The sequence below is a fragment of the Microtus pennsylvanicus genome, chromosome 5, assembly GCF_037038515.1.
Source record: "Microtus pennsylvanicus isolate mMicPen1 chromosome 5, mMicPen1.hap1, whole genome shotgun sequence".
NCBI lineage: Eukaryota > Metazoa > Chordata > Mammalia > Rodentia > Cricetidae > Microtus > Microtus pennsylvanicus.
Window position 1 is genome coordinate 43383340 of NC_134583.1, and position 18816 is coordinate 43402155.

The 18816-nt window shown below is 43.9% G+C and overlaps 1 protein-coding gene across 6 annotated transcripts in view; it reads left to right on the forward strand.

Annotated features, from left to right (window-relative positions):
• The first annotated feature begins 2010 nt into the window (after positions 1-2010).
• Stim1 (stromal interaction molecule 1) overlaps positions 2011-18816 on the forward strand; it is a 190951-nt gene continuing 174145 nt past the window's right edge. For all 6 annotated transcript variants that reach the window (XM_075971708.1, XM_075971713.1, XM_075971711.1 and 3 more), the window contains exon 1: positions 2011-2753. In XM_075971708.1, coding sequence (XP_075827823.1) covers positions 2615-2753 — 139 coding nt within the window. In that variant the 5' untranslated portion in view covers positions 2011-2614. The remainder of the gene's footprint in view (positions 2754-18816) is intronic.

Below are 18816 nucleotides of genomic sequence, written 5' to 3' on the forward strand. Positions count from 1 at the left end.
TCTTTCCTTTCCTTTTATTTTATTTTGTGACAAGGTTTCTCTGTGTAGGCCTGGCTGGCCTTGAATCCACAAATCTGCTTGCATCTGCCTCCTGGATGCTGGGACTGAAGGTGTGTGCCATCTCTGCCTGACTGGTAGCGGTTTCTTTTAAAAGATTTTTTTACATTTACTTGTGGTGTGTGTGGAGGTTAAAGGACAGCTTGTGGGGATCAGTTCTCCTAGGATGTGGGTTGTATGACTGGAATTCAGGTCACCTTGGTCCTCTTGTTGGCTTTAGGTTGGCTTTTTTTTTTCTTTTTTGGGTTTTTTTAGACAAGAGTCCTGGAACTCATTTTTAGACCAGGCCTTGGATCCTCCTGCCTCTGCTCCCCTAAGTGTTGGGATTAAAGGCGTGAACCACCACCACTGGACTAGGTTGGCCTATCTAAGGAGCCATTCAACATGTAGCTAGACTAAGAAGAGGTTAACTTTATTGGTGGGGTGGGTGTGGGGGAAATAGGGTGAGGAGGGTTTCTGGTAGAAGAAACAACAGACGCAAGGGCTCTGAAGCCTGTTTGATGTGTTTGGAAACTTCCTGAAGGCCCATGGGTTGTAGAGCAGTTATTCAGCTTGTCTGAGGTTCTGCGTTTAACCCACTACACTGCAAAAGCGCGCGCGCGCGCGCGCGCACACACACACACACACACACACACACACACACACACAAAGAAAAAGACTAGTGTGGTGGGAGCTTTGAAAAGTGGGGAGAGTGGTAGCAGATGACGTCGGACGTGTATTTTTATATCAACAGCCTAACCCTTAAGCCAGGCAGCTGTTGGGCAAATCCGTGTTCTGGTCTTCAAAGGGCTTGCTTAGAACAGAAGCTGGTTTATCACTGTCAGAAGAGGGACTGAGTCTAATCCAGTCTCCTGCCTCCTGTGCCAAGGACGGAGGTAAGGCACGAGGTTTCAGTAAAGTTCTGCTGACGGTAAGCTTGAGAAGAGAACAGGAAGTATAGGCTTTGTTGAATGAGGAAGCCCGGGCGGGGTTCTCTGTTTTGGGGGCACGCATTCTCAAGTCGCTGCCACCTCCTCTAACAGAATCAGAGATGGGAGAGAGAGTGAGGAACTAGCCACAGGCTTTAACTGATAAACCTCAAGAGGGTGGGGGCTTGAGGAACGGGTAGGAAAACAGGAAAACGTGTTGCAAGAGCCACGCAAGGGCATCTGACATAGATCAGTGTGTTAGGAAGGTAGATGGACTTTTTAGGCTACATGCCGGTGAAATATTACCTACGTGGGATGGACATTTCATTGTGCTTTTCGGAACAATTTCTTCTGTAAACACTTGTAGCTCCAATGCGCTTGGCTAGGGGCTCCTCTTCTCTAGTAAGGGTCATGGCCACCTAGGAACTAGTCCTGCCTGCAGTACTTAGATGTGGCCACCAGGGACCGCTGCGTACGGGAGACAGGACGCGCGGGTTCCAGAGCCGCAGAAAGGCGGAAGCCGATTGGTTACGAGGCGCGTCGAAAGGGAGGAGCCCGGGAGTCGGGAGTTGGGGGCTGGGAGCGCGCCCCTGGGCCGAGCCCGGCGGGACTGTGGTCCCCTCAGGCGGCTCCCGGTCGGTTATCGGGGTGCCAGGTTTCTCTGCAACCTGGCTGTACAGTGGAGCCCGGGGAGCAGCGCCGCGGCCCACGGATCCGGGCAGGGCAGTCGCTGTCACCTCCGTCGCAGGCCTGAGTTACCTGAGCAACTGCGTGTCAGGGGCTCGCCCGCGGCTAGAGCGGGAGGCAGAGGCCGACGCCCCATCCTTGGCGCGGGGCCGCGGTCCTGACGACCAGCAACGCAGGCCCGGTCCCCACGAGACCCTGCCGATTGCTGTGGGCTCCGGCCTGCCGTCTCCAACAGGTTATTCCGGGATAAGCCGGCTCTGGGGCGGGCCCGGGCTTCGCTGGGGGCCGGGCGGCGCGGGGCGGGCCGGCGGTAGAGCACGCCTCCGCCCACCTCGGGCCCGCCCCGCGCCGCCCTCCCGCCCTCCCGCCCTCCCGAGAGCCGCTGTCCCGGGCCTGGCCCGTGCGCGTCCGCCTGGTGCACCGGGGCACCGGCAGCCGCAGAGGTACGGGACCGGGCAGAGCTGTTGACCTCGGATCCCGGAGCCATCTGTGTCCGCTGGGGCCTGCAGGTCGCACGCTGAAGCCCTAGCTGCTGCCGCTCACCGCTGGCCCGCGGGGCGAGGTCAGGTGCCCCCCTTCTCTCTCTCCTCCCTTCTCTCCCTCCCCCACCTCGGTGCGGGCGGGAGATCCTGCCCGCCTCCTCCCGCAGGGGTGCAGCAGGCTGCGGAGCTGACAGCGGCCCCACAGCCACCCTGCCCAAACTCTCCGGAAGCAGCTAGAGCTCAGGCCGCCGGACCCCGGCAGGACCCACTGTTGGACCGGAGGCTCTGGTCCTTCTGCGCCCAAACTTGGAGCGCTTGACCTTCGGTTGTCGGAGGAGGCAAGCCCGCAGGTGGCTGTGCAGCTGCGGTGCCGCGAGGCATCTTGCCTGGGAATTGTCGGCTGCATTCCCTGACTCTGGGATTTGCTTCTGGGATCCAAAGGTGTCTACATCAGGCGCATGTTGACTGAGACCTACAGTCATGGATGTGTGCGCCCGTCTTGCCCTGTGGCTTCTTTGGGGTCTCCTCCTGCATCAGGGTCAGAGCCTCAGCCATAGTCACAGCGAGAAGAATACAGGAGCCGGCACCGGGACGACTTCAGAGGAGTCCGCTGAAGCAGGTAAGGCCTTGCTGCTGCGGGCTGGACTGGGCTGGAAGCTTGACTGACTCAACACTGAGTGGCCCGAAGTGGCAAATTGGAATCTCCGCACACGTGAGGTTGGTGGGGGATGCACACATAGCACCGTGTACTCTCGGTCGTCCAAGAAGTTCTGTCTAGAAGTCATGCCTAATGTTACTATTTCCCCGACGACTTTCCTTAGCCCTCCTCGGGATGTTTTGGTGGTAGTGAGAAGCCTTTGGGACACCTAGACTTTTCAGATCAGCAAGGTGTCTTGTCCGGAAGAGTAGTCTTCCCAAGTGTTAAAATTGCTTTTAGCCAGTTTTATCACTAGAGGGTGCGGGCGGTGGTGGTGGGCTGGCCACACGGGATGGGCCAGGAAGATCAGGGCTGGGCTGGCTCTGTTTCCTTATAGCCAGGTGTTCCGATATGTTCTAACCGTCGAGAGAATCCTAGCCCTTGTTTCCCATAGATACTCGCTGTCTTTTGGGTTTGCCTATGTGGAATATCAAAGCAAGTCCCAAGGTGGAATCCTCCTTACTTACCACAAAGGAGTTAAATGGCCCTTTCTTGACTTCTCCATAATAAAATATCCTGGACCATTTGTTGGCTTAATCTGTTTCTTCTGAATGATGAGAGTAAGGATTCCATGGTATTATTTTTAATCTGTCCTTACGTTCCTTCTATACTTGTGGAGCCTTGTTCGGCAGCAGTAGCAGTGGTATATATTCTTGCAGTAGAAAGGAACTTTTGAAAAATATGTTTATTTTCTCACATAGCTTAGAAGTACGTTTGTTCCCGTTTTCTGTTTCTCACCCCTTGTCACTATGATCTGCCTAAACACTGGCCTGAAGGCTTGAGGGTAGAGGAATAGCTGGGGTGTTTGAAGATGGGGAAGCTCAGGGGAGGGGTGTCTCAGGGTAATTGCTGATACAAGTAGGAAAGTAGAAGTCCCGGTGGGCCAGGAGTTCCGTGGATTGCATTAGTGGTAGTTTTTTCTTACCCGGCCCTCTCTCAACTTTCTTCACTGGGTTGGGTATGATTTTAGGTGCTTCAAGGGCTGGTTTTCAGATGATGCCAGGACTGTCTACATGAGCATAGAATTTGGGCTGTTGCTGTTAGATTAGAGCAGTCTCCCAGGCCTCTGAAGCTTCGCTTAACTATTGTTTCTCACCGGACTATGCCGGGAAGGGTTGGTTGAACTGTGAAGTAGCCCTGAGCAGCATCTCTGCTCTCCTTATTTCTAATTGGTAATTTATCCTTCTGTTTTCACTTCAGACTATGCATGTTTGACCTAAAATGAATCTTTTTGAAAGGTGTTCTGTACTTTGGATCTGAACTAAAAGGATGCAGCTTTGAGTTTCAGGCAATCACTAGCCTTTAGAAAATTGACTTTTGATGGAGTGTGTGTTTTGCCTGAGGTCGAGAAGCGTCCTAGCATTCCCCAGGAATATATCATGGCTTGTGTTTATGGAGACATTCCTCATACATCTTATTTTAGAGGACTGGCTATTCCGATTAAGCCATAAAGGCCTCTCTCTTCATCTTTATTTCCTCTTAGTTCACTGGGATGTAGGTTTTTGTGGGAATGTAAGTGTCTACCAATATTGCTTTGTTAGTTTGTCTCCTTGGCTCACTATGGAACTTTGTCTCAGGCAGGGACTTACTTTTTTCAAAGAAGTGGCTCATAGTCTGGGCTCTGTGAAAGGGTTTGGGGAGAAATTGTCTATATAGCAGGGACTCTTGTGGCCTTTCCAACTCCTCTGTATCCACAGAACACAGGAATTTTACTTGTTAAAGCTACCCCCCACCCCTGCTTCTCCTTTTGAGATAGGGTCTTCAGTAGCCTAGATGTAACTGAAGCTGGTCTTGAACTCTTGACCTTCCTGCCTCCACAATTTTTTTTTTTTTGCTAAGTTACAGTCATCTCCCTTTATTAGCCGAGACTGAATACATAACAGCAATGTGTCCAGATTCACTAATCCTCACACGAGGGCCAAGAAACCTGGAAGCTATGCCATTTCACAGAATATTTTAATGTTAAAAATTCAAAGGAATAACATTCTTACAAAAAAATTTAAGAAGTTGACATATTTTTGTGAAAGTCTGAACCATCTGAAACGCACCTTGTTTGGGAGAGCAAGTTTATTTTGTATTTTATTATAATGAGCCAGTTTTCTAAGCTTTGTCTACTAAAAAATTAATCTGCCTCCACAATTTAAATGCTGGACTACAGGGCATCAGACACTGTATCTGGCTAGCTACCACTTTTCTCCACCACATTCAGTGTAACTGGTAAATTTCTGTGCTCTGTACAGCTTATATTTTAACAGTTACATGACTTATTCTGCAAAACCTCACAATAGCTGTATTAAAATTCAGGGAAGGGTAATAATCCTCATTGGCCCAGCGAGTAAAGGCTTTGGCTGTGCATTCTGGTGACCTAAACTCCATCCCTGGAACCCAGGTGAAGGTGCAAGGAAATAACTGTTGTCCTCTGAATTCTGAATGTGCATCATGGTAAGTGTGCCCACAAATGCACGTCATTCATGTATGTACCCCCAAATTAAGAGACAGAAAGGGGGCGCTGGGTTCTTTGCTCGGTATTTGAAGCAGGTACTCTGATGCTTATGTCCTGGACTTCTTCCATTTTCTCAGGTCCTATCCTGTTAAAGGAGTGCTAGGTGGGGCCTAGAGAATGTTGCTTTCCTCCTGGCAATTAGGCAGGTCCTGGTGACTCTGTATCTGAGTCTGAGAAAAGGGATGCTTTTTTTTTCTCTTTTGGAGAGTGTGTTGATGAAAGAATTCCACACCCTCCCCCCCCATTTTGGATGTATGTGTAACCCATTTCCTTTTGGTTAGTCATAAAATTTGATTCTAAGGATTTTATTAAAATCTTTATAGTGGTCAGGTATGATGCTCAGGAGGCAGAGGTAGAGGAAGCTGAATTTCTGTGAGTTCTAGGCTAGCCTGGTCTACACAGTGATAGGAATACATAGAGAAGACTGCCTCAGAAAAAAAAAAGAAAAGAAATACTTAATGACTTGCAACATGGTGTGATGGTGAAGGTAGAGATGGGGTCGCAATGATAGCTTCTACACCAAACACTGTTAAAACCCAGCTGGGCAGTGGGGGCACATGCCTTTAAATCCCAGCATCTCTATGAGTTCGAGGCCAGCTGGTCTATAGAGTTCCAGGACAGGCAGGGCTGTTACACCCAGGAGTCCTGTCTCGAAAAACCAAACCAGAGCAACCCTGACTGGGGATGAAAGGTGAACTAGCTGTTAAGAATACTTGTTGCTCCTGCAGAGAATCTGGGTTTCGTTTTCAGTGCTCACATGGTCGCTCACAACCATCCTTAACTCCTGTTCTAGGCTCTGCTAACTTCTTATGACCTTTGAGGGCACCCAGCATGCAGATGGTGCACATAAATATGTGCAGGCAAAACACTTAAACACATAAAATAAAAATAAACATATCTAAAAAAAACCTCACCATGGAGGCTGAGGTTATGGGTAGCCCAGTTGATAGAGTGCTTGTTTTGTATACATGATATCCTGGGTTTGATCCTCACTCAACACCAAAACCAAACCAACCCACCCACCAACCAGACCAACAAAATCTCTGAATGCTGAGCTTGCAGCGCTCTCATTGGACAATGGAGAGAACATTCCTTTCACTTTTTACTTTTTAAAAACACCTGAACAGGGCTGGAGAGATGGTTCAGAGATTAAGAGCATTGCCTGTTCTTCCAGAGGTCCTGAGTTCAATTCCCAGCAACCACATGGTGGCTCACAACCATCTGTAATGGGGTCTGGTGCCTTCTGGCCTGCAGGCATACACACAGAATATTGTATACACAATAAATAAATAAATATTAAAAAAAACCCACCTGAACACCTAGCTGTATTAGGTAATTTTCTCCCAAGATCTGTATAGACAGATCTATACTGTATAGACAGATCTATATGCTGTGTTATTCTAGGGCCTACATTTTTGAAGCTGACTCAGAATGAAGGCTGGGAATCTCTAGACTCTAGGGTCCTTGCTTTCAGAAACTCAGATGTTTTTCTATAGAATGTCTTTTGTGTGAGAGACCTCAGGTCGAGTCTGGAGTTGTGGCTGCCGTGATAGATGGTTTTGAGGGTCTCTAATCAGAAACTGGTTTAGCTGGAATAAGGTCCTGGAGGATAGGCATCTATGCAGAGTGCAGGCTGTCTTCTCAATCAGCCTCTTTGGAGTGGCAGGTCAGCCCAGCCAGCCCACCCAATTAGTTGCTGCTGCCTCCAAGGCTATAAATGGCCTGGCCATCTTGGTAGCTAAGCTAATTTTAGCTGAGGGTGGCTCCTGGAACTGGGCTGGAGCCAAGAGCAGGTGGGTGGGGCTTGGTTGAAGCTAATACCCTGGGCTGGCAAGAGGGACAAGCTATCCTGGGGAGCTTGGACGTATTGACTTCCAGGCCTCAGCTTTGACAATCACCTTTAGCTAGGTTAATTGATTCAGCAAACATTGAACAGTGCCAGCTCATACGGTATTTATTCAACAAGTGATTGAGTGACCTCTCTGGGTCAGTTACTGTGTATACTTCCTGTGGGGATTTAAGGATGAAGGAAAGAGTTGTCTTCTTTCTTCATGGAAGTTATACTCTGTTGGGGAGACAGTTCATAAGCACACAAATACTGTCTTGTGAAAAGTGGATCAGAGGAAAATGCAAATACGGTGCTCAGGGGAATGAGAAGGGACTAGAGACATAGTTAAAGCTTGAACCTGGTGTCTAGCAATTATTACAATCTCCATGCAGCTCTGGCTAGCCTAGAACTTGTCATGTAGACCTGGCTACTCTTGAACTTTAAGAGATCCACCTGTCTCAACTTCCCAAGTGCTAAGATTAAATGCATTTGCCACCACTCCTGGCTCATTATGAATTTAATTTATTTCATTTAATTGTTATAGCCAGCTTCTGTGATAGATGTTATCCTTGTTTTATAGGGCAGTAAATTAAATAAGAGAGGTTAAATAACTTTCCCAATGTTACACTGACAGTGAAGAGAACCAGGGTTTAAATTCAGGATTCTGGCTCATTTCCTTAGCACTACCTTAGCTAGTAAGTTATCTTGCAAAAGTCACAGTAGAGGTGGTGTGTGTTTGTGTGTGTGTGTACGAATATACATTCATACAGAAAGCTGTGGGAAGTCCAGGGACCAAGTGACTAAACTTGCCTGGGAGAACTGGGGGAGGCTTTAGAGTTTTCCCCATAGTTTTTTTTCTCAGATCTTGGGGAGATAAAAAGTGGTTGCTTGATTTAAGAGTTAAGAGATGGAAACAAGCTCAACCTACTTGTTTTTATGTGTGAGGAAATGATTCCCAGAGAGGCATTAGCTGTAAGTCTCATAGTAGGCTATTGGTTGAGAACCTAGACCAGGACGTTTGAGCCAAAGATCCAGACTTAGCTATTCAGTGTGTAAGTCAGAATAATGACAGTTTGTACTGTAGATGGAGCTACCCAATGAGCCTGAGCCTAATTTTTTTTTTTTTGGAAGTTATCTTGCAAAAGTCACAGTAGAGGTGGTGTGTGTTTGTGTGTGTGTGTACGAATATACATTCATACAGAAAGCTGTGGGAAGTCCAGGGACCAAGTGACTAAACTTGCCTGGGAGAACTGGGGGAGGCTTTAGAGTTTTGAGGAAGAGTTTCATGTAACCCAGGCTGGCCTGGAGTTTACTGTGTAACTTGAGGATAACTTTGAGCTGATTTCCAGCCACTATATCTCTCCCAAGTATTTTTACCACCATGCCTGGATTTATTTAGGTAATATTAAGAACAACATAATGCACAGACTTCATCAAATTCTAATAGTATAGACTGTGTAGGCAAAGGGAGAAAGATCTGTATAGGCTGTACTAGGCTAAGGTGACTGGAGAGCACTGAAGGAAAGAGGGTATTGTGGATATCTGGGTGACCAGTGTGAACATATGGAATCTCACTGTCAGGTGGTTGGGTAAACTAGACAGGTGCTTCTCTGCTGGCTGGCTGTCTCATGGGAGCACTGTAGATAGGAAGAATGCAGTCATGTGTGACCATTGCTATCGTCATAATTACCATAACTTTAACGTAATGATAAATGTAAATACTTTTTAAAGATATCTATAATAATGTAATATTATGTGAGAATATCTATGATTTTGGTTGGTGACAAAAACTATAGGTACTGTTAATATTGTAGTTGACTGCATATATATTGCACATACACATATATTTGAAAGAAATACTAACTTGCAGTAAGAGAATATTGAAAATGATGATGTAGGCTGGGTAGGAAGATGCAAGCCTATAATTCCTGGCATTTAGGAGACAGAGGCAGCTTTCAGAGCTTGGGAGACAGAACAGGAAGAGAAGTAGAAGTTTAATGACCATCCTAAGTTACATAGAGAATTGAAGGTTAGCTTTGGGCTACATGAGACTCTGTGTCCAAACAAAACCAAACAGAACAAAGCAAAATAGAAATTTCGTTCCCAGACATGGTGGATCATGTTGGTAATCCCAGAACTTTGGAGGCTGAGACAAGAGGATTGCTATGAGTTTAAGGCCAGCCCAGGCTATGGACTGCTACCCCTATCTCCAGAACCCTGAAACAAATAACAAATTTCTGCTGTTTGTCCCAGGAATGAGGCCTCATTGAAGGGAGTGGTTTTCTAGGTCTTCACAGAACTTGGACTAAGTTCTCTATGGGGCCTTTGAGTCACATTGCAGTCACAGAGGACATTCTGGTGCGTAACTATCTGTGGGAAATGATTCTCAGGAAACCCAGCAGCTCTGTCTGTCAGGCTCTTGAGGAGGAAAAAGATATCTTATATGGGTTTTTTTTTAACTGTTTATAAAAAATGGTGAAATACTAAGATAACAAAATATAAAATGTCCGAATGAACATAAGAAATAAACTACTACAGAGTTTTCTTTATTAAACCAAGAATACTTTGTATACCTTTCTGATATAAATGTAGTACTTTGTATGTCTGTTTTCTTCTCTGGGATCTTTGTGAAGGAAGATAGGAGTGGTTGTAATTTTTTTTTTTTCTAGACAGGGTTTCTCTGTGGCTTTGGAGCCTGTCCTGTAACTATCTCTTGTAGACCAGGATGGCTTTGAACTCACAGAGATCCACCTGTCTCTGCCTCCTGAGTACTGGGATTAAAGGCGTGGCCACCACCGCCTGGTAGTAATTTGTTTTCATTGTGTCGAGGCTACCCATTGTTGAAGTTTGTTGGAAAGACTGGTAATCAGGGACTGTTTGAATGAGATCTTATTATTTTTCCTCCTTGCAAATGTCTCATGTTTGGGCATGGCCTCAGCCTTTGGAGGTAATATCCAAGTTCAGATCCCTCTTTAATCTTTTTTTTTCCCTTACAAGACAGGGTTTCTCTGTGTATTTCTGGCTGTTCTGGGACTAACTCTGTAGATCAGGGCTGGCCTTGAACTCACAGAGATCCACCTGCCTCTGCCTCCTGAGTACTGGAATTAAAGACTTGCACCACCATGTTATAGATATTTGCATTGGTATGGATCTTGGTTTATTGATACAAACTTAAGGTCAATTTTGTTATATGTATGTATATTTCTGCTCTTGATTAAGGTATTATGAATGTATAATTAAGAATTATAGGTTAATAGATAGTCATTTATAATAGTCAAGCTTGTAGTCATGTTAGTTAGGTCTTCTAGATATATAGAGATATATTTCAGTTAGGTATTCTTCAAATCTTTCAGACACCTTCAGAATATGGCATTTAAATGTTTTTAGAACTTAGGACTTTTCATGACAATGAGACCCATCTGCTCCTGGCAGCACCAGTTACTTCAAGAGGAAGATGGGCATCGAAGAGGCTCCTTATGGAGTTTGCAAGCCATTTGGGCAAGAAACTGCTCTTGCCTGGACTGCTTAACCTGACATGCAGTACCCACAGAGAGATGACTGCTGAACTTGTCTAAAGGTGAGATGATCCTTCAGGGTTCCTGCTTCCTGAAAGAGTCTGCCAAATATTCTGCAGGACAAGAAAAATGTAATGGACAAGCTGCCAATATAGGTGAAACTGTCTTTGAAGTTTCCTGCTTCATGGAAAAGTCTGCTGGATACTATGGACCTGTAGGATGAAGATGGATGCCCCAATGGTACAGAAGAACTTTGGGTGACTGTCCAGGCACCGAGATGTCTCTTTCTGTCAGTTCTAGAGTTTTGGAAGTTGCTTATAATTAATATACTTCCTGTTTACTTAAGTAGTATTTTATCCTTCTGGAGTCTTTGATGGAGTTGAAGAATAGACAGAAATAAGATAGTTTTTCTTAGTTATAATAAGAGATAAAGTAGATATAAATATTGTAACTCTAATTCTCGCTTGATAGCTGTTTTGTTATATGTAAATTTACCATGTTAAAGTTAAAACCTTTCTTTTTATTTAAACAGAGAAGGGGAGGTGATGTGGAATTCCCTTCTGTATGCTGTGATTACCATTGGTGAATAAAGAAACTGGGTTGGCCTGTTGATAGGGCAGAACTTAGGTAGGTGGGGAAAACTAAACTGAATGCTGGGAGAAAGGAGGCGGAGTTAGAGAGAAGCCATGTAGCCCTGCCAGAGACAGACGCTGGAACTTTAGCTGGTAAACCACAGCCACGTGGTGATACCCAGATTAATATAAATGGGTTAAATTAATATGTAAGAGTTAGCCAATAAGAAGCTAGAGCTAATGGGCCAAGCACTGATTTAATTAATATGGTTTCTGTGTGATTATTTCGGTTCTGGGCAGCCAGGAACAAACAAGCGGCCTGTCTTCATACTACACCACCACCTGGCTCTCTTTAATCTTTTATTTATCCTCATTTTTACCATTTTCAAGAAGAATAAAATCTAGCTGGCAGTTTGCCTTCTAGATTTTATAACTAAAAAGGACAGTCTCAGAACAATAACTGGGAATCTGGATCCATGCTATTTTTAACCAAAACCGTTACTCATTGGTGAGCTCCAAAGGGAGCAAATAAATACCTGCTGATCTGGTCCTCAGAACTCTGTCTGCTATAGCCTTGCTCTCATTATACTGACCAAGATATTTGAATAGTACATACAGCCACCCATTTCCAAGCTGTTCTGGGGATTGGCTCAGTTGTTAGACCGCTTACCTAGCATGCATGAGGCCCTGGGTTTCAGTTTCCAGCACTGCATAAACTGGGCATGGTGGCACATATCTGTAATCCAAGAACTCAGGAAGTAGAGACAGGAGGATCAGAAATTCAAGGTCACCCTTGGCTATGTAAGGAGTTTGAAGCTAGTTTGGGATAAATGAGACAATTACAGTTCTTAGCACAAGGCTTGGTATATGGCATACCATACATATTATAAAGTTTGTGAATTTGAATTAGATTATGTTAAGTAGTTTGGATTCTACAGTAGTACACTAGGTATCTGAAAGTTGAAAAATATTTTCCTTCGGATGGGTTACTTAAAGAAATAAGCTTCATGCTGGGTAGTGGTAGCACACACGTTTAGTCCCAGTATTTGGAGGCAGAGGCAGGTGGATCTCTGAGTTCGAGGCCACCCTAGTCAAAAAGAAAAGAAAGAAAGTTACTCTGTCTTTTTGACCATTGGCATTAAGTACTGAGATTTAACATCCTAGTATGTCATTATGTCATAACTGGAAGGGGTTTTAGGTAGCATCTCTTATAAATGTCTTATTTTACACTTGAGAAGAACAAATTTGCCCAGTGTATTCCCAAGCCAGCGATAGTAGCTAATGTTCTTCAATTCTCACTCAATGTTGTTTCTACTCTGCTGGAGCCTCTCTCCTATAATGGATAGTTTGCACAGTGAAGTCTCCAGGACCCAAACAGAAGAGAAGTTCAACTTTTGCTTCTTAGGTCTTACCCAGCTGGAAAGCATTTATAGTAGGTTCATAAAAATAAGCCCAGCAGTTACACAGAGAAACCCTGTCTTGAAAAGCAAACAAACAGACAAACAGTCCATGCATTGGACTAACAGACTAATGTCTGTGCTCTGTATTACCCTGTTGGCAATATCTCTATAGACTTAACAGAATAGACTTGTGAAGGAGGTGGGCCTCATGCCATGTCTTCCCTTTGTTTGATTCAGTGGATTGTACTATGGATTTGAAACTTCTATAGACAGGAATGATGTATAACGTCTTAAGTCTTGTAGGGTTACTTGTGGCCACCTAAAAAGTCCCAAGGAGAAGCTTTGTAAGCACTGGAAATCTAAAAATTTCTTTCCTGTTTCAACAGCTTGCTAGGGCAGGTGAGGCGTCATTAGGGAAGACTCTGTCTTGGTTTTCAGAGTGGAGTAGCTTGTTTTGTGTGGGAGAATATGAAAGAATATGAAAGGAAAAACCTGAAATGAGCCAACAGCAGTATAACTTTGTTTTCTGCTGGGGAGCTTAGAAAGAGAAGGTGCAGGCCCTGCAGAGTCTCTGTTGCTTTCTCAAATCAGGGTTCCAGCTAGAAAGCTTCTGTACGCTTTCTCTCTGTTCTCTCCATTGCGTTCTTTGGAGCATTTCTATATTTCTTTGTTTTGCTCTAGCAAACATGTGACTTATTCTTATGATTTTTGTCATTATTATTTGTTTTCTTGAGACAGGGTCTCACTATGTAGCTCTTGTTGCCCTGGAACTCATTGTGTAGACCGGGCTGACCTCAAGCTCACAGAAACAGAGATCCGCCTGCCTGTGCCTGCCAGGTGCTGGGATTAAAGGTGTGTGCCACCACATCTGGCCAAATATGCTATTTATTGATTCTCTTTCATTTATGTATTTATTTTTGTCTTTTCTTTTTTTAATGGTTTCAGTCATGTGCCATGACAACAGATGTCTACATTCTTTTTTATATGTTTTTCTCCTGTTTCATTTTTTGTTGTTATTACAATAGAATAGTCTTAACTTGTTGATTGTTTAAATCCTCGTGCTTTCTCATGCTTATTGAGCCATCTCCGTAGTCCCTCATTTTTTTTATTGCTTTTATTGAGCTGTATATTTTTCTCCACTCCCCTTCCTTCATCTCTCCTCCCCTTTTACCCTCTCCCATGGTCCCCATGCTCCCAGTTTACTCAGGAGATCTTGTCTTTTTCTACTTCCCATGTAGATTAGATCCATGCATATCTCTCCTAGGGTCCTCTTTGTTTTTTTTTGTTGTTGTTGTTTTGTTTTTTGTTTGTTTTTTAAGACAGAGTTTTACTGTGTAGCTCTGGCTGACCTTGAACTCACAGAGATCTGCTTGCCTCTGCCTCTTGAGTGCTGGGATCAAAGGAGTATGCCACCACTGCCCGCCTTTTTTAATAATTTGTTTTTATTATATGTGTATTGGTGTTTTGCATGTATGTATGTCTATGTGAGGGTGTTGGATCCCATGGAACAGGAGTTAGATATAGTTGTGAGTGGGTGGGAATTGAACCCAGGTCCCCTGAAAAAGCATCCAGTGCTCTTAAACACCGAATCATCTCTCCAGCCTCCTCTTGTATTTTTTATTATATCAATTTTCTTAACTCCCAGAATGTTTTTCTCCATCTCATTTATTCTTACCTAATCTCAGTCCTCAATGCTAGCTATGGCATACCTCTCATTTTTGATCAGTCTTGTAGCACTTACTATCTCCTTACTGTGTATGCACTTCACACTTTGCTTATACTTCTTCATTGAGAGACAGTATTATGTGTTGTCAGGAGCATGAAACCAGCCACAGTATTGTAAGAATGAAAGGTTTGGCAGGTAGAAGTACTTGTTTAACCTAGTACTTGTTAAAACAAAAACAAATACTTGGATGTTGGCTTGTTACCTACATTACTATTACTTCAGTTTGTTGACCATAGTGTATAAAATGTGTCTGTCACAATGTTGGTCAGAGAGCGTATGTTTAGTAGATATTTATTCAATAAACTAATGAATACACAATAATGAATTAGTCCTTAGAAATTGTAAGAGGGTAGTGAGAACACCAAGTAAACCAACACTGGTTCCTACAAAGTTTAGGTAAGAATGCCTTGGGATTTGAGGTTAAATTTACTTGGTTGCTGTTCTGAAGTTATGTGGGCATTGTTTTTCTGCCTAGCTGAGTGTTTTATCTTTATTTCTTGAGTGCCTAGGAAGTGACAATTTTGGTCACTCTGTGGGGAACTTTTTGTTAGTGCCTTTGGTTGGCAGTTTTTGTTTGAAACAGTCATGGCTACCTTGATCAAGTGGCTGCAGTAGGAATGGAGGAAGGCTAGGCCCCAGAAGGACATGATGCCTGTGGACAAGACTTCCTTGGGTTCTGCTGCTCTATCTTTGGTTCTATGGTCTACATGGGTTTATTTCAGGTCAGACATGAGACAGCCAGATAAACAGAATGAACTTTTAACTGCTTTTCTTAGCCTGGCTTGTGGGATGAAGGAGGGAACCTTCTTTTATGGTCCCCACTGCTGAGCTGGTTGTGTAGAAGGGAGATGGGAGAGTCCTGTGCTGATTGCTTTTAAATGTTACCAGTGATGTTGAGAACTCCTTGGACCTTTTCTTCGAAGCATTAAGGAGGGCCTCTCTGGACTGGATAGAAGATTTCAAAAGAAGACAGCCCATTGTGCTGTCAGCATGGCCCAACTAAAGCAAACCTGATCCTTTCTCTGTTGCCTATATTTCCAGAGTTCCTGGTTGCCTTGTGTTGAGTTCTGGTCTAGATAATGACCAGAAATCTTTCTGGCAGGCAGGCAGGCAGGCAGGCAGGCTGGCAGGCTTCCAAATCTCATGTGTCTCTAATTTTTAAAGTGTGATTCAGTAGTTCTGTACTTGTTTGGCCTCTCTGGGTTATCTTAGGCCTCTCAAGAAGCTCTCAGAACTCTCATCACTACAGTGTGTGTTAAAGCAAATGTGCCCATGTTTGCCAAGTTCTCAGAGCCAGATTCTAAAATATACCAGCCAGGGAAGATGGGTGCCCTTCATGCTTATATCTCCCTAGGTTAGAAATCTGTGCTTTATGTTGTATGTTCCTGGAAGGTCAAATTTTCAGTGATCTTGTTTTGAGAAACTTGCTGATAGGGGCAAAGATCACTGGAACTCATATTTCATATCTCTAAAGAGATAAATATGTAATTCACACAACTCTAATAACTTACCTGGGCAGTGGTGGTGCACACCCCTAATCCCAGCATTCGGGAGATAGGCAGGTGGGCCTCTGTGAGTTTGAGGTCAGCCTGGTCTGAGTTCCAGTTACACAGAGAAACCCTGTCTTGAAAACCAAATGATAAGTATGATGATGATGATAGGTAGGATTTCTGGAGCTTCTGGGTAGATGTTTTACAACTATACAATCCTTACTGTTGTATAGTGTTCACTGTGTTTCTAAGAACTTAAGGTAATTTTCTCAAGATGACTAAATTGGGATTTGAATTGAGCTTTATCTGATATCAAGACCAATAGGAATTCTAGTTTTGTTTAAATTCTAGTTTGTTTTCCCTCCTATGGAGGGATTTAAGTAAAGATAAGCATTTTGACTAGAAACAGTACCACTGTTAGTAGTGTTAGTGTACTCCACGTGGAAATGTCCTGAAAGAAGCTAAAATTAGGAGTTTGGGGGCTGTAAAGAGAGAAAGATCAACTGTTTTATTTATGAATTTTGAGTGTTACTTGGTGAAGTATTTAGCTGCTGTGAGTATTTTTTATTCAGTTTGTATCTTCCAAAAACTAGTGCTCTGGTTGGGTTGTTCTGCATAGAGGACTTAGGATAGTGACTAGATCCACTATACTTCAGTTATGCCCCTTGTACATGTGTGTGTGCCTTTGCAGGCGAGTGTGTTTGAATGCTAGTGGTAGCTGGGTGTCAAGTCCCCTGGAACGGGAGTTGAAGGCTGTTGTAGCCACCCAACTGTACTGGCAACTGAACACAGGCCTCTTTGAGAGCAGTATGCAGTCTAACCACCATCTTCCCAGCCCCATATAATATTTTTATTAACTTGACAAATACTGGGCTTATATCCCAGGTTGACTTCAGTGTAGCTGAAGAGTTTCCTGCCTCTACTTGAGTATTGTGATTATAGGCATGTATTACCACACTTAGTTTTGTTTTGTCTGTTTTTTTCTTTTAGTGTTGGGGATTGAACCCAGGACCTTATGTATGCTAGGCGGGCATTCTACCACTACTGTATCTCTAGCTCTCCTTTGAGTTTTGAAATTACTTCTAATTTTGAGGACCTCCCCTCTCTCCTTTAAAGTATAAGCATTGGGGTCAATGAGATGACTCAATAGGAAAAGCACTTGCTGTACAAACCTAAGGATCTTAGTTGCCATCCTGGGAGCCCATGTAAAAGTGGAAGGAGACAGCCAGCTCCCCAAATACACACACACACACACACACACACACACACACACACACACACACAATTAAAAAGCAAGTACAGTCAGGCATGGTGGTGCACACCTTGAATCCCAGCATCTGGGAGGCAGAAGAAGTGGATCTCTGTAAATTTAAGACCATGAGTGGTCTACATAGTGAGTTCTAGGATAGCCAGGGCTATACAGAGAGACCCTGTCTCAAACAAATGCAAAAAAAGCAAGTGTAAGTATTTCTAAAATAGTAAAATCCATGAGCTTATATAAATATTTAAAATAATATAAAAATACATGTGTTATTTTGATGAGGTTACTCCTGAACTGAGGGATCAAACTTGCCTTTGCTCTCTAGAATTCTAGTATGAATCAGGTTGGGAAATAGTTACTATGAGAAAGAGCTACAGTAGGACTCAGGATTGGGAGAGAGCAGTTCTGTTAGCTAAGTTCATCTGTCTATGAAGGATGTCAGAATCTCAAGACATGCTATACACTGCCTGTCTTGTAGCTCCTGCTCGGCTGTTCTTCTGAGCTGAACATGTGCCTATACTATACTCTCACATAGAACTGGGAACTTGGTGAGTCTGATTCCCTAAAGAATTCAGTGATGAAAATTAGGACATTTGAATAGATCTAATTGGTTGAACTGTGTGAAGGGCAGAGGCTTTCCCTGGGGGCCCTTTTTAATCTCCTATGGTTATAGACTTTTAAGGTTGAACTAATTAAAACATGTTGGCAGCTGGACTCAGTACTTTTTTCCTTGCATTAGGTTTTGTTTCAGCCTCCTGGAGTTCTAGCAGTTGCTAAAAGATTGCCTTTCTTGAGGAACAGAGGAGTGGTTTCTATTTCCCCATGTACTAAATATACTATGATGTAACGTCTGTCCAGTATAGGCTGCTGGACAACTCGCAGTGGAATGAAATGTGTTTTGAGACCTGGCTTTGCTATTCTAAGATGCCCCTGAGGTTGATTTCTTATTTTGCTGTGTCTCCCCCAACTGCCGATGGGTTTATTCTGTTAGCTGGCAAGTAATTTCTCTTTCCTTGGTGTGTGTTCCTGCTCTAACCAGAAAAATGGATAAGGAAAGGATATTATTTATTTAGCCCACCATGTGTCAGGTCAGGCTAGTCATGTTTACACAACTATTTTTTTTTTGAGGTATGCTTCACAATGCCCGTGTTATAGATGAGGAAATGGATTCAGAGAAGGAAAAGAACATGCCTGATGGTCATTACAGCTTGTTACCATCAAATCAGAATTCAGAAATCTATTAAGCTTCTGGTTACTTTCCCCAAGGTAGTGTAAATGACCTCATGCCTTTGTTGGTTTCCAGTCAATTTTCAGACTGATCATGGACTTCTAGGCTCAATGACCGTCTGTGTCAGCCTCCCCAAGCAGCTAGGATGCTGTACTTACCCACGTGCTTGTCCTCGAATCCCCTTATCCTTCTAAACAGCTAATTTCTCAATTTCAGGAAGTCCTCTCTGATTTCTAACGTCAAACACTGATTCCGCTGATTGCCTTATCTGACCGCTCCTATTCTTTCAAGGAGAACTGAATGAAGTTGTAAGGTTGGGATCTCAGCTGTCATGACAGACTGATGAAAGTCTTGGGCAGAATCTTGGCTAGCTCTTTGAGTAAAGCCCAGTCTGTGGTTTGCTAGTGTGCTGTTTTATTCCGGATGCAGTGGATCTCCATCCAAGGGCATTCTGGTTCTCCA